The sequence below is a fragment of the Patiria miniata genome, unplaced genomic scaffold (assembly GCF_015706575.1).
Source record: "Patiria miniata isolate m_02_andy unplaced genomic scaffold, ASM1570657v1 HiC_scaffold_10, whole genome shotgun sequence".
Taxonomy (NCBI): domain Eukaryota; kingdom Metazoa; phylum Echinodermata; class Asteroidea; order Valvatida; family Asterinidae; genus Patiria; species Patiria miniata.
The window spans coordinates 6,486,368-6,500,221 of record NW_024037048.1 but is presented as its reverse complement, the minus strand read 5'-3'; the positions used below and the strand labels follow the sequence as shown (position 1 = coordinate 6,500,221).

The following is a 13,854-nucleotide window of genomic DNA, read 5'->3' as shown; positions in this document are numbered from 1 at the left end:
GCCCCCTTTTAGGCATTTTCTGTCGTCTAATTGATGCTCTAGCATTGTGAAATTGGCTTTAGGCTCCCTTTTTTTGTGGAGGGGGGGAGGGAAGGGGGTAGGGGGTTTCGGTCTTCAAGCCCCACCACAAGCTCCGGCCCTCCCCACCCTCCTGCATGCAGATTAAAGGCATTAAAAGTCTTTCATAGCGAAACCTAAACTCACACATCCTGTCCATTTGCAAATGTGACCTTAGCTCTCCTATGTATAATTGCAAAGGTTTCATAAACATAAAAGTCCTCAAGACACCACAAGAAATGACAAATATGGGCAACAAATACGGTACCAGGTCTACAGGTTTATTATTCACTTGCTCACACAGTCTTATGCTACACAGTGTCATCAAAGAGGTGACTTTACTTTTAACACTCGATTTCTTTTGTTTGCGTTTCCCCTATCATTTTTGGGTTTTTCTTAATTTTCACATGACCGCAAGTTGACCTGTAGTGGTGTTAACCACATTTAGGAGTTGGAGTTGGGTCCCCGGCGCTTTCCGAATGTGGGCACAACGTTGACGAAGCGGCGGTTGTACAGCATGCGACGCTTGGCACGGCCGGTCTTCTTCTTCTTCTTCTCCTCAGCGTCCACCTGTGAAAAGAAAACACACCAGATTTGGCACTTGGCTGTAAACTCAATGTTGCCAAAGATTGAGGATAGCCCTAAACTGTGGTCAAGAACTCGCAAATCAATTGTGTGCATGTTCATTCAATGAACTACAACATAGGTGTGTCATTGTTCATCCTCATCACTTGTGACCACACTTTGATTTGACATGTGATTGACTTAATACGATAAACCTGGCAACAACTCTGGTATACATGGACTTCATGCACGAATGCTAAGCGTGTGAATGCTTGGTTCGATCAAGACACTTTACTACAACTTGCCCCTCTCCACCCAGGAGTGTAAATAGGTACCTGTGAAGGTAGAGACCATAATGCGCTGATCTTGAGCTGCTGCAGAAACTGGTCTCATGGCCTGATGAACAGGGGTGATAATTGTGAAGCGCTTTGAGACCTTTGGTATATAAGCACCCCATTATATAACTCAGGTACCTTCATACTCTCTCTTTGTAACTAGTGAAAGGGTTTTTATGGAAACATTACGATCAAATAATACAAATGTGGTTGCTGAGCAAATTTAGTTGTACTGATTTTTTTTTAATGTATTTCAAGTGATTTCCAGTGGCCTTAAAAAAAGAAGATTCATCAAGAGAATACATCAAGTATGCTGACCTTGGGTGTTTGACCCTTAACCTTTCCAGCACGAGCCAGGGAGCCGTGAACCTTTCCTGTAGAAACACAAAATTATGCATAAATGCACAACTGAAGATTTTGCTCACGCTAAAGGGATAACCGTCAAGTAACGATTTTGGCAAAATTCAATAACATTTAAAAAAAAAAAAAAATTGTGAATTGCTCAAGCCTTTATGAACAAAAGGAACCTATCACTGCACATGACAAAGGCATGCTCATTTACTCTAAATGATTGTGGAAACTGAACTGCAAGGTACAGATCACAACACGCGTAGTAAACTCAACCTACTTACGCAGTTTTTGGATGCTGGTCTTTTCTCTTCACATTATATCATGCCCCACTTTTGAGCAACCCTTGAATTCATTTGAAATATAACTAAATCACAGAAACAAAAAAACCCCGATACACTCAACAGCCTGCAGAGGATGAAACTTGGCTCAATTACTACTCAGCACAAAGGTGACTTAACACGATCAATTTTGAGCTGCCACATACACTTAGAATACACTTACAGCACAAATTGCTTTTCTGGTCGAACGCGATAACTGGTCGTTAAATGTAAGATGTCCGACGATAACTTCATCGGTAAACTTTATCACCACAGATATAGAGTTTGGACCCTTACCTCCAAGCATGCGCACAGACAACTCCAGCGTGGCGTGCTCAGACAGACCGTAAGCTGACAGCATCTGGTCGTCCTCCAGGATAGCGGCACCGGTCATCAGGAGCTGGTCAGCTGTGGAGATACCCTCCAGGCTCTCCAGACGAAGCTAGATGAAGAATGAATGAATACATGTAAGACACTCTCAATGATGTTTGAGTGTTCAGTGTTTGTTAACTTTAACTCTAACTCAGCTAACATCTGCGGCTGTGAAAGAACCCTTTGGAACATTCTGTGGACTTGGATCATTTAAGGGCATTAACCCTAACCGCCCTGAATCCTTCAAAATCCTCTTTGCAATGTGGAGGGATTTGGAGGATTGAGGTTACATGGAAACAAAGCGTTACTGATTTCGCAGGATGCACTTTGTCAAGGTCTTGGGCCGGACCTTGTGTTGTTTTTGCTCAGCCATGAATAAATATAGGCCTGCATTATGATTGAAATCCTCCGCACTGCTCCAGGATGTCACTGGCCAAGCCTCAACACACTGACAGTCACTGCTGGAGGATTTTGCAGGATTCAGGCAGTGGTCGCCCCTCCACGGACCATATTCAAGAAATACTGGAGGAATTTGGAGGATTGAGGCTATATGCAATTTTCCCATGAGGCCAATTGGAGGATTTTGCAGGATAGAGGTTGCATCCTAGCCAAAAGACCTAGGGAGTTAGGGTTAAGGCGTGCCAAATGCGCGCCCTGCTAGGGATCTGGGCATCCCCCTTGCAAATATAAATCTACAATGCTTTCTCCTGCATTGTAAACTAATTTGAGAATTGAGAACGTTAGCATTACATTTATTGTTTTTGGCACCATTTTACTATCATCATAGCATTAGTCAGCGGCTAAGGGGGGGGGGGGGAGGGTAGGAGTTGTTTACCTTGAGATCACGGATAGACTCATTTCCAGTCACCTCAAGGGTGTGGATCTGCTGGCCTTGAACGAAAAGCTGCATGTTGAATCTGTTGGTCGAAATTAAAGAAAAAACTGGTTATAAGAAATTGGATATAAAATTATAAGGACAAATATTGAAATAACCAACCCGAAGTAAAGAATTCAACTGTTATCCATAATGTGAAAGAATTGCTCTTTTCTTGGACAAACTGCTCAGTAAGTTGAGGAACCTGGCTTGTGGCCAGAGCCTGGTCCAGTACTAGCGCAGCACTCAAGCAGTAAACTAGCCCCATCAATGTGGCAAATTTACTGGACTACCTCCGTAAATAAAGGCTACACTTGTTTCATGTAGAACTTTGGGCCATCGTGCAGTGTAAGGCTCCTGTTTTATTTCGATCAAATTAGAGTCAAGGATTTTTTTTATTGCTAAAAAATGACATTGACAACCTGAAGCAGACTTCTCTCAATGTAATGACACCTTTTTTTGGTGATTTTTGAACAGTTTCTTGGGGTAGAAATTACGATTTTCCAGCGCGGTTCATGGGCCGGTAGTGCCTTGAAGCGCAACTTGCGCAACTCGAAAAATAAAGATGACGATCACTGCGCGATGTGCCGTGAGCACACGTGGCGCGCTGAATCGCAACGCAAGGCACAAACTGCGCCGCGCAGGAAAATTGCGATTTTTACCCCAAGAAACTGTTCAAAATTGCAAAACTGGTGTCATTAGGATTGAAAAAAGTCTGCTTTTGATTGTAAAGGTGATTTTTGAGCAATAAAAAACATTTTTTACTCTAATTTCATCAAAACAAAACAGGGGCCCTACACTATACACGATTCACCCTATCCATACACGCTCGCCAGTAAATTGGCCACAATTTTTATGCGGCTGTTCGGCATGCCAATATTTTGTAACACCAACTTTCAACCTTTTTAAGACAAAATGAGCCACATCACTTACAGACTGTATTCTTCAATGTTCAAAATACAAAATATCTTGATAACAGTGTAATATTATAGTTGTTTTTCATTACAAATTGTGGTGAAATTAAAGAGAAAAATTTCCTCACGTTGTGCAAGTTCACGCTGCAAATGAAAGAGGGCGCTATAACCAGGTTAAGGAAGCCGGGTACCAGCGACAACGTACATGTAGGATTTTTGAAACTGCGGCGTCGTAGCCGGTCTGGCTTCAGAAACTTGACTGGCTGTAAACTTACGATAACTGTAAACTTTTTTGACTTTGAGAATCGAGAAAGAACCCGCCTTGTTCTAACTTTTGGTTTGATAACTCATGAAAAAATACCCAAAACTACAAATTTGATATGCCAGTTATAAAGACAATTATAATCAAAAAAAGTGCTAACCCGGCCTTGCTGTTTTCGAATTTCATCCTCAAAACAGATCTGTGTTTATAATATATAGACCTAATTGTTTTTTTTTTTTAGGAATATAGAGTTTATTCACTTTTTAAATGAAATACATAAGAAAAACGATTAAGATTACTTTTGGAATGATTGATCCAAATTTTGAATTATTTGTGGCGTGGTCGGACCATCCTCCATGGTCGGACAGTCACTTCGGGTGGATGCTGACCGGGAGACCGACTATGCTATGGCGTGTCAAACGTTGCAATATTCAATATTTTGCAATATATATGTTGGATGTTCAATATCTTTTACATTTATGTGCGATGTTCAATATAAGTGTGCGATGTTTTTCATTATTTGCGCGATGTTTAATATATTTGTGCGATGTTTTACAATATATGTGCGATGTTCAATATATGTGTGCGATGTTTTACATTTATATGCGATTTTCAATTTATATGTGCGATGTTTTTGACGATATATGTGCGATGTTTTCAATATTATGTTCGATTTTTTGCATTAAATGTGCGATGTTTTTCGATCCAATTGTGTGTGTTGTTTTACAATATATTTGCGATATTCTCAAATATGTGAGCAATGTTTTACACATAATTATGTTTGACATTTCGAGCTATTCGATGTTTCATCGGTATGTTTGCATTCGATCTTTTGCAATATGCATTTGATGTTTTCCTTTTCATTCGATGTTTCGTTAAGAGTCAAAGTCTGGTTTCTAGACCGCGAAAGTCTGACTATTTTGCCTAAAGTCAGTGTATGAGACGTCAGGGGATCGCGTAAAGTGATTAGAGCCAGACCTAAACGGTAAAAACCGGAATTGTGGGTAATTCTTTAAGCATACGCAATGCGTTCATCATTGTTTGGGCAGTACCCCCAGCTGTGCCTGTACTACCCATAGTGCTATGTGCATCATCTATGCATTGAGGAGTGCATGACACATGGTCTGAGCTCCAAGGCCGATGTGCACCTGTCCCGTTTAATGATCCAGTTACCTGATAATTTGTTAGCATAAACTGATGTAAAATTGGGCAAAATTAGATGTTTATGAAAAAAAATCAAATTGTAAGGGGTTAACCTAGCATTTTTTTTTAGCAAAATCGGGAAAAATCAGATGTTCTGGAAAATTGCAGATTGTATGGGGTTAGATGTTTATGACACATTTCAAATTGTAAGGGGTGAACATTGCATATTTTAGCGAAATTGGGCAAAATCAGATGTTTCCGAAAACTTTCAGATGTAAGGGATTAACCTTGCTGTTTTAGTAAAATTTTGCAAAGTTAGATGTTACGAAAAAATTCAAATTGAAAGGGGTTAACCTCGCATTTTTTTAAGCGAAAATGGGAAAAAATCAAATGTTTCTGGAAAACTGCAGATTGTAAGGGGTTAACCTTGCTTTTTGAATAAGATTGGGAAAAATAAGATGTTCATGAAGAAAATTCAAATTGTAAGGGGTTAACCTTGCATTTTTTTTAGCAAAATAGGACACAATCAGATGATTCTGGAAAATTGCAGATTGTTAGGGCTTAACCTTGTATTTCTAGCAAAATTGGGCAAAAAGAAATGTTTATGAAAAATTTTAAATTGTAAGAGGTGTACCTTGTATATTTAGTAAAATTTGGCAAAATCAGATTTTTATGAAAAATCTAAAATGGTAAGGGGTTAACCTAGCTTTTTTAGCAAAATTTGGAGCATATTTTACTAAAATTGGGCAAAATCAGATGCTTCTAAAAAATCCAGATGTAAAGTTTCCGCAAAAACAGCTGTTGAAAAAGAGCCCAATGTTGAACTTTACTGAGTCTGAGGTCTATCGAGGGGACGATCCTTATTTCAACTCCCAGAAATTCGCTGACAGTCTCTATTTTTCTTTTTAAGAAAGTCGAAATAGCTGAAGAGCAAGGTGAGAATCTATATGTGCCCAGATACAAAGAGTAGAAATCTACGCGTCTGCCTTTTGAAAATACACAATTGCGGTGTTCATTGTTGCGTAATGATCCGCCTAGCACACGACTGTTTTGCACATTAGGCTGTGTTATGCAGCTTCCTAACAAACCAAACACACTGTGCTCATTATATCGACTTGTTTTTACCCATTAAGGTAAAGCAAATGGACCCAGTAGGCCTAATCTTCCTGGCGCGTTTGCTCACCTATAAAGACAACTTTTCTCAGTTTAAGGAAAATTCTAAGGTAACGAAATGGCCTAGTGGTTACGATTCGTCGTCCACGGTTAGCGGGGTCCCGGGTTCGAATCCCGCTGGTGTCTTTTTGGTTTTTAACGTATGAGTTCAATTATTCACTATAAGAGATTTAATTTCCCGTCGTAAAGTACCAACAGTACCTTAGCTTAATCGGTAAGCACTGCTGCTGGTACTGTCCGCGAGTTCCAGGTTGGCGCCTTCGTACAGGTTCAGGGCATGTGGTCCACTCGGAGGATCAGGGCTTAGGGGCCGCCCTGTTCCTCCCTTAGCTCTTTGCTTTTACATGGTGCCTGGCCCTCCGGGGTTATATGGATGGATAGGGAAGGAAGTGTGTATTGGTCGGGGACGCCGAGACCCCGGAAGAGAACTAAGGGATCGGCTGGGGCATTGTTATGGCTCAGACCGATCCCTGAAAGCTTGACTAGCACATAACTTTTTGATTTTTTTTACCCTCTATCTTTTATACTTTGGTTTAGTTTGATATCTACAGCTGCTCGGCAGGTCTACGGGTAGTATCAAAATTGAAACAAAGGTGTATGTCATAAATCAATGAATATTTCATAATTGACTATAATCAAAACGGAGTTTTGTTTGATCAATTTGACTATCATTATATAATGACGCGATTGCCAATTGACGTAAGAAACGCCATAAATTACACCGGGAAAGAATAAAGATGTACATTGTAATATAAATATTATTTATACATCTTTCAAATAACGTGTCTTTAATTGTGAGCATTCCAAACAATACAGTAATTCGCAATAGTAATAGAATGGTATATATATGATAGCACGATCAATGCGTCTCTATTAAATTTAAAAAAAATATAATTTAGGCCCCTATGTGTGAAATATTCTTTGATTGACTATGAGCATTCCATACGAATGAGTTAATTCGCAAAATATAGCAACAACAAAAGAGAAAGGAAAAAGAGAAAATTCCTTTACCCTAAAAACTGGAAAAATAATTTGTTTTAAAAAAGTCAAATGGGACACTTCATGTATTGATTTAACAGTTTGCAAAGAGTTAGCCTTACATTTGAGCAAAATTGGGAAAAATCAGATGTTTCTGGAAAATTGCAGCTTGTAAGGGGTTAACCTTGCATTTTTAGTAAAATTTAGATGTTTATGAAACATTTCAAATAGTAAGGGGTGAACCTTGCATTTTTTAGCGAAATTGGGCAAAATCAGATCTTTCTGGAAAATTTAAGATTGTAAGGGGTTAACCTTGCTTTTGTAGTAAAATTTGGCAAAATAAGATGGGTATCAAAAATTTCAAATTGTAAGGTGGTGGGAAAATTTAAATGTTTATGAAAAATTTCAAATTGTCAGTGGTTAACCTTGCATTTTTTAGCAAAATAGGGCAAACTCAGGTGTTTATGGAAAATTTCAGATTGTAAGGGGTTAACTTTGCAGTTTTAGCAAAATTGGGCAAAATCAGATTTCTATGAAAAATCAAAAATTGTAAGGGGTTAACCTTGCCAAATTAGGGCAAAATCAGATGTTTCTGGAAAATTGCAGATTAAAAGGGGTTAACCTTGCCTTTTTAAGCGAAATTGGGAAAAATCAGATGTTTCTTGAAAAATGCAGATTGTAAGGGGTTAACTTGGCATTTTTAGCATAATCAATTTTATAGACTGAACGATAAAATATCTTACACGCAGCACGAATGGTTTTTATGTTTAATGATTTATTGGAGATCATGAATAATGCATTAATGAGCGGATTGGCTAGCCCAGCAGCAACGTGGTTAGACAGAGGCAAGGTGTGGGCTGTTGTCACGTGGAGAAGACCACTTCGTTGCAGTAACTGAATGTGGAAACATCGTTATCGCTATTCTCCTGTTCAGCTTCAAGTTGTATTCGTGTCTGAGTGTAACTGGGCAATATCAGATTGATATGAAAACTCTCAAATTGTAAAGAGTGAACCTTGTATTTTTAGCGAAATTGGGCAAAGTCAGATCTTTCTGGAAAATTTCAGATTGTAAGGGGTTAACCTAGCTTTTTTAATGATATTTGGCAAAATAAGATGTGAATATAAAATTCCAAATTGTAAGGGGTTAACCTTGCTTTTTTAGTAAAATTGGGCAAATTTAAATGTATATGAAAAATCTCAAATTGTAAGGGGTGAACCTTGCATTTTTTAACAAAATGGGGCAAAATCAGGTGTTTATGAAAAATGTCAGATTGTAAGGGGTTCACCTTGCTTTTTTAGCAAAATTGGGAAAAATCAGATTTGTATCTCGAAAAATCAAAAATTGTAAGAGGTAAACCTTTGCCCAATTAGGGCAAAATCAGATGTTTCTGGGAAATTGCAGATTGAAAAGGGGTTAACCTTGCATTTTTAGCAAAATTGGGAAAAATCAGATTTGTATGAAAAATCTCAAATTGTAAGGGGTTAACCTTTGCCAAATTAGGGCAAAATCAGATGTTTCTGGAAAATTGCAAATTGAAAGGGGTTAACCTTGCATTTGAAGCAAAATTGGGCAAAATTAGATTTTTATGAAAAATCTCAAATTGTAAGGGGTGAACCTTGCATATATTAGCAAAATTGGGCAAAATCAGATGTTTCTGAAAAAAATTCTGATGTAAGGAATTAACCTTCCTTTTTTTTAGTGAAATTTGGTAAAAATTAGATGTTTATGAAAAATTTCAAATTGTAAGGGGTTCAGATTGCATTTTTTTAAAGCAAAATAGGGCAAAATCAGATGTTTATGGAAAATTTCAAATTGTAAGGGGTTAACCTTGCATTTTAGCAAAATTGGGCAAAATCAGATGTTTCTGGAAAATTTCAGATGTAAGGGATTATCCTTGCTTTCTTAGTGAAATTTGGCAAAGTTAGATGTTTATGAAAAATTTCAAATGATAAGGGGTTAACCTTGCATTTTTTAAGCGAAATTGGGAAAAAAATCTGATGTTTCTGGAAAATTGCAGACTGTATGGGGTTAACTTTCTTTTTGAATAAGATTGGGAAAAATTAGATGTTTATGAAAAAAATCACCTTGTAAGGGGTTAACCTTGCATTTTCCTTTTTAGCAAAATAGGGCACAATCAGGTGTTAAGTAAGATTTGAGGCTTTGCATGGTGAAGATACTAAATAATGAAAGGTTTGCGGAAACGTCGAGTTTATACCTCTGGTTCTTTTCAGAACCATTCTCTTAGTTGAGAAATTATTCGCACATGGTGTTTCCGCAAACCTTTCATTATTTAGTATCTTCACCTTGCAAAACCACAAATCTTACTTAACACCTGATTGTGCTCTATTTTGCTAAAAAGGAAAATGCAAGGTTAACCCCTTACAATGTGAATTTTTTCATAAACATCTAATTTTTCCCAATCTTATTCAAAAAGAAAGTTAACCCCTTACAGTCTGCAATTTTCCAGAAACATCAGATTTTTTTCCCAACTTCGCTTAAAAAATGCAAGGTTAACCCCTTATCATTTAAAATTTTTCATAAACATCTAACTTTGCCAAATTTCACTAAAAAAGCAAGGATAATCCCTTACATCTGAAATTTTCCAGAAACATCTGATTTTGCCCAATTTTGCTAAAATGCAAGGTTAACCCCTTACAATTTGAAATTTTCCATAAATATCTGATTTTGCCCTATTTTGCCAAAAAAAATGCAATCTTAACCCCTTTCAATTTGAAATTTTTCATAAACATCTAATTTTTACTAAATTTCACTTAAAAAAAAAGTAAGGTTAATTCCTTACATCGGAGTTTTTTTTCAGAAACATCTGATTTTGCCCAATTTTGCTAATATATGCAAGGTTCACCCCGTACAATTTGAGATTTTTCATAAAAATCTCATTTTGCCCAATTTTGCTTAAAATGCCAGATTAACCCCTTTCAATCTGCAATTTTCCAGAAACATCTGATTTTGCCCTAATTTGGCAAAGGTTAACCCCTTACAATTTTTCATTTTTCATACAATTTTGCTAAAAATGCAAGGTGAACCCTTTACAATCTGAAATTTTTCATGAACACCTGGTTTTGCCGTATTTTGCTAAAGAAATGCAAGGTTAACCCCTAACAATTTGAAATTGTTCATGCACATTAAAATTTGCCCAATTTTACTAAAAAAGCAAGGTTAACCCCCTTACATCTGAAAGTTTTCAGAAACATCTGATTTTGCCCAATTTTGCTAAAAATGCAAGGTTCACCCCTTACAATTTGAGATTTTTCATAAAAATCTGATATTGCCCAGTTTTGCTAAAAATGCAAGGTTAACACCTTTCAATCTGCAATTTTCCAGAAACATCTGATTTTGCCCTAATTGGGCAAAGGTTTACCTCTTACAATTTTCGATTTTTCATACAAATCTGATTTTTCCCAATTTTGCTAAAACTGCGAGGTGAACCCCTTACAATCTGACATTTTTCATAAACACCTGATTTTGCCCTATTTTGCTAAAAAATGCAAGGTTCACCCCTTACAATTTGAGATTTTTCATAAACATTAAAATTTGCCCAATTTTACTAAAAAAGCAAGGTTAACCCCTTACAATTTGAAATTTTTTATTCACATCTTATTTTGCGAAATATTACTAAAAAAGCTAGGTTAACCCATTACAATCTGAAATTTTCCAGAAAGATCTGATTTTGCCCAATTTCGCTAAAAATACAAAGGTTCACCCCTTACAATTTGAGATTTTTCATATAAATCTGATATTGCCCAGTTATGCTAACAATGCCAAGTTAACCCCTTACAATCTGCAATTTTCAAGAAACATCTGATTTTTCCCAATTTCGCTTAAAAAAGCAAGGTTAACCCCTTTCAATCTGCAATTTTCCAGAAACATCTGATTTTGCCCTAATTTGGCAAGGTTAACCTCTTACAATATTTGATTTTTCATACAAATCTGATTTTGGCCTATTTTGCTAAAAAAATGTAAGGTTAACCACTGACAATTTGAAATTTTTCATAAACATTAAAATTTTCCCAATTTTACTAAAAAAGAAAGGTTAACCCCTTACAATTTGAAATTTTTCATACACATCTTATTTTGCCAAATTTTACTACAAAAGCAAGGTTAACCCCTTACAATCTGAAATTTTCCAGAAACATCTGATTTTTCCCTATTTTGCTAAAAATGTAAGGCTAACTCCTTGCAAACTGTTAAATCAATACATGAAGTGTCCCATTTGTCTTTTTTAAAACAAATTATTTTTCCAGTTTTTAGGGTGAAGGAATTTTCTCTTTTTCCTTTCTCTTTTATTGTTGCTATATTTTGCGAATTAACTCATTCGTATGGAATGCCCATAGTCAATCAAAGAATATTTCACACATAGGGGCCTAAATTATATATTTTTAAATTTAATAGAGACGCATTGATCGTGCTATCATATACCATTCTATTACTATTGCGAATTACTGTTTGGAATGCTCACAATTAAAGACACGTTATTTGAAAGATGTATAAATAATATTTATATAACAATGTACATCTTTATTCTTTCCCGGTATAATTTATGGCGTTTCTTACGTCAATTGGCAATCGCGTCATTATATAATGATAGTCAAATTGATCAAACGAAACTCCGTTTTGATTATAGTCAATCATGAAATATTCATTGATTTATGACATACACCATTGTTTCAATTTTAATACTACCCGTAGACCTGCCGAGCAGCTGTATATATTAAACTAAACCAAAGTATAAAAGATAGAGGGTAAAAAAAATCTAAAAGTTATGTGCTAGTCAAGCTTTCAGGGATCGGTCTGAGCCATAACAATGCCCCAGCCGATCCCTTAGTTCTCTTCCGGGGTCTCGGCGTCCCCGACCAATACACACTTCCTTCCCTATCCATCCATATAACCCCGGAGGGCCAGGCACCATGTAAAAGCAAAGAGCTAAGGGAGGAACAGGGCGGCCCCTAAGCCCTGATCCTCCGAGTGGACCACATGCCCTGAACCTGTACGAAGGCGCCAACCTGGAACTCGCGGACAGTACCAGCAGCAGTGCTTACCGATTAAGCTAAGGTACTGTTGGTACTTTACGACGGGAAATTAAATCTCTTATAGTAAATGATTGAACTCATACGTTAAAAACCAAAAAGACACCAGCGGGATTCGAACCCGGGACCCCGCTAACCGTGGACGACGAATCGTAACCACTAGGCCATTTCGTTACCTTAGAATTTTCCTTAAACTAAGAAAAGTTGTCTTTATAGGTGAGCAAACGCGCCAGGAAGATTACTGGGTCCATTTGCTTTACCTTAATGGGAAAAACAAGTCGATATAATGAGCCGAGTGTGTTTGGTTTGTTAGGAAGCTGCATAACACAGCCTAATGTGCAAAACAGTCGTGTGCTAGGCGGATCATTACGCAACAATGAACACCGCAATTGTGTATTTTCAAAAGGCAGACGCGTAGATTTCTACTCTTTGTATCTGGGCACATATAGATTCTCACCTTGCTCTTCAGCTATTTCGACTTTCTTAAAAAGAAAAATAGAGACTGTCAGCGAATATCCGGGAGTTGAAATAAGGATCGTCCCCTCGATAGACCTCAGACTCAGTAAAGTTCAACATTGGGCTCTTTTTCAACAGCTGTTTTTGCGGAAACTTTACATCTGGATTTTTTAGAAGCATGTGATTTTGCCCAATTTTAGTAAAATATGCTCCAAATTTTTCTAAAAAAGCAAGATTAACCCCTTACCATTTTAGATTTTCATACAAATCTGATTTTGCCAAATTTTACTAAATATACAAGGTACACCTCTTACAATTTAAAATTTTTCATAAACATTTCTTTTTGCCCAATTTTGCTAAAAAAACAAGGTTATAAGCCCTAACAATCTGCAATTTTCCAGAATCATCTGATTGTGTCCTAATTTGCCCAAAAAAATATGCAAGGTTAACCCCTTACAATTTGAATTTTTTTCATGAACATCTAATTTTTCCCAATCTTATTCAAAAAGCAAGGTTAACCCCTTGCAATCTGCAACTTTCCAGAAACATTTGATTTTTTCCCATTTTCGCTTAAAAAAAATGCGAGGTTAACCCCTTTCATTTTGAAATTTTTCGTAACATCTAACTTTGCAAAATTTCACTAAAAAAGCAAGGTTTATCCCTTACATCTGAAAGTTTTCGGAAACATCTGATTTTGCCCAATTTCGCTAAAATATGCAATGTTCACCCCTTACAATTTGAAATGTTTCATAAACATCTAACCCCATACAATCTGCAATTTTCCAGAAACATCTGATTTTTCCCGATTTTGCTAACAAAATGAAAGGTTAACCCCTTACAATTTGATTTTTTTTTTCATAAACATCTAATTTTGCCCAATTTTACATCAGCTTATGCTAACAAATTATCAGGTAACTGGATCATTAAACGGGACCGGTGCACATCGGCCTTGGAGCTCAGACCATGTGTCATGCACTCCTCAATGGATAGATGATGCACATAGCACTATGGG

At 36.9% G+C, this 13,854-nt stretch overlaps 1 protein-coding gene across 2 annotated transcripts; it reads right to left on the bottom strand.

The window, feature by feature from the left end:
• Positions 1-317: 317 nt before the first annotated feature.
• On the bottom strand, positions 318-4,020 carry LOC119736470 (ubiquitin-like protein FUBI). 2 transcript variants are annotated; one of them, XM_038210490.1, is made up of 5 exons: positions 3,913-4,020; positions 2,832-2,913; positions 1,922-2,066; positions 1,275-1,330; positions 318-627 (listed from the first exon to the last, which is right to left on the bottom strand). In XM_038210490.1, exons 2-5 carry the CDS (start codon positions 2,904-2,906, stop codon positions 502-504), a joined length of 402 nt encoding a protein of 133 aa, XP_038066418.1. In that variant the 5' UTR covers positions 2,907-2,913; positions 3,913-4,020; the 3' UTR covers positions 318-501. The 2 variants fall into 2 exon arrangements, with proteins under 2 accessions (XP_038066418.1, XP_038066424.1); XM_038210496.1 differs by lacking the exon at positions 3,913-4,020 and adding an exon at positions 3,804-3,897.
• Between the last annotated feature and the right edge of the window lie 9,834 nt (positions 4,021-13,854).

Excerpts from the sequence above, each read along its gene's own strand:
- LOC119736470 (XM_038210490.1), bottom strand. The coding sequence starts at position 2,906 with ATGCAGCTTTTCGTTCAAGGCCAGCAGATCCACACCCTTGAGGTGACT. Across the intron at positions 1,331-1,921 it reads GTCTGTGCGCATGCTTGGAG|GAAAGGTTCACGGCTCCCTG; the intron begins GTAAGGGTCCAA and ends GTGTTTCTACAG. Across the intron at positions 628-1,274 it reads TTAAGGGTCAAACACCCAAG|GTGGACGCTGAGGAGAAGAA; the intron begins GTCAGCATACTT and ends TTCTTTTCACAG.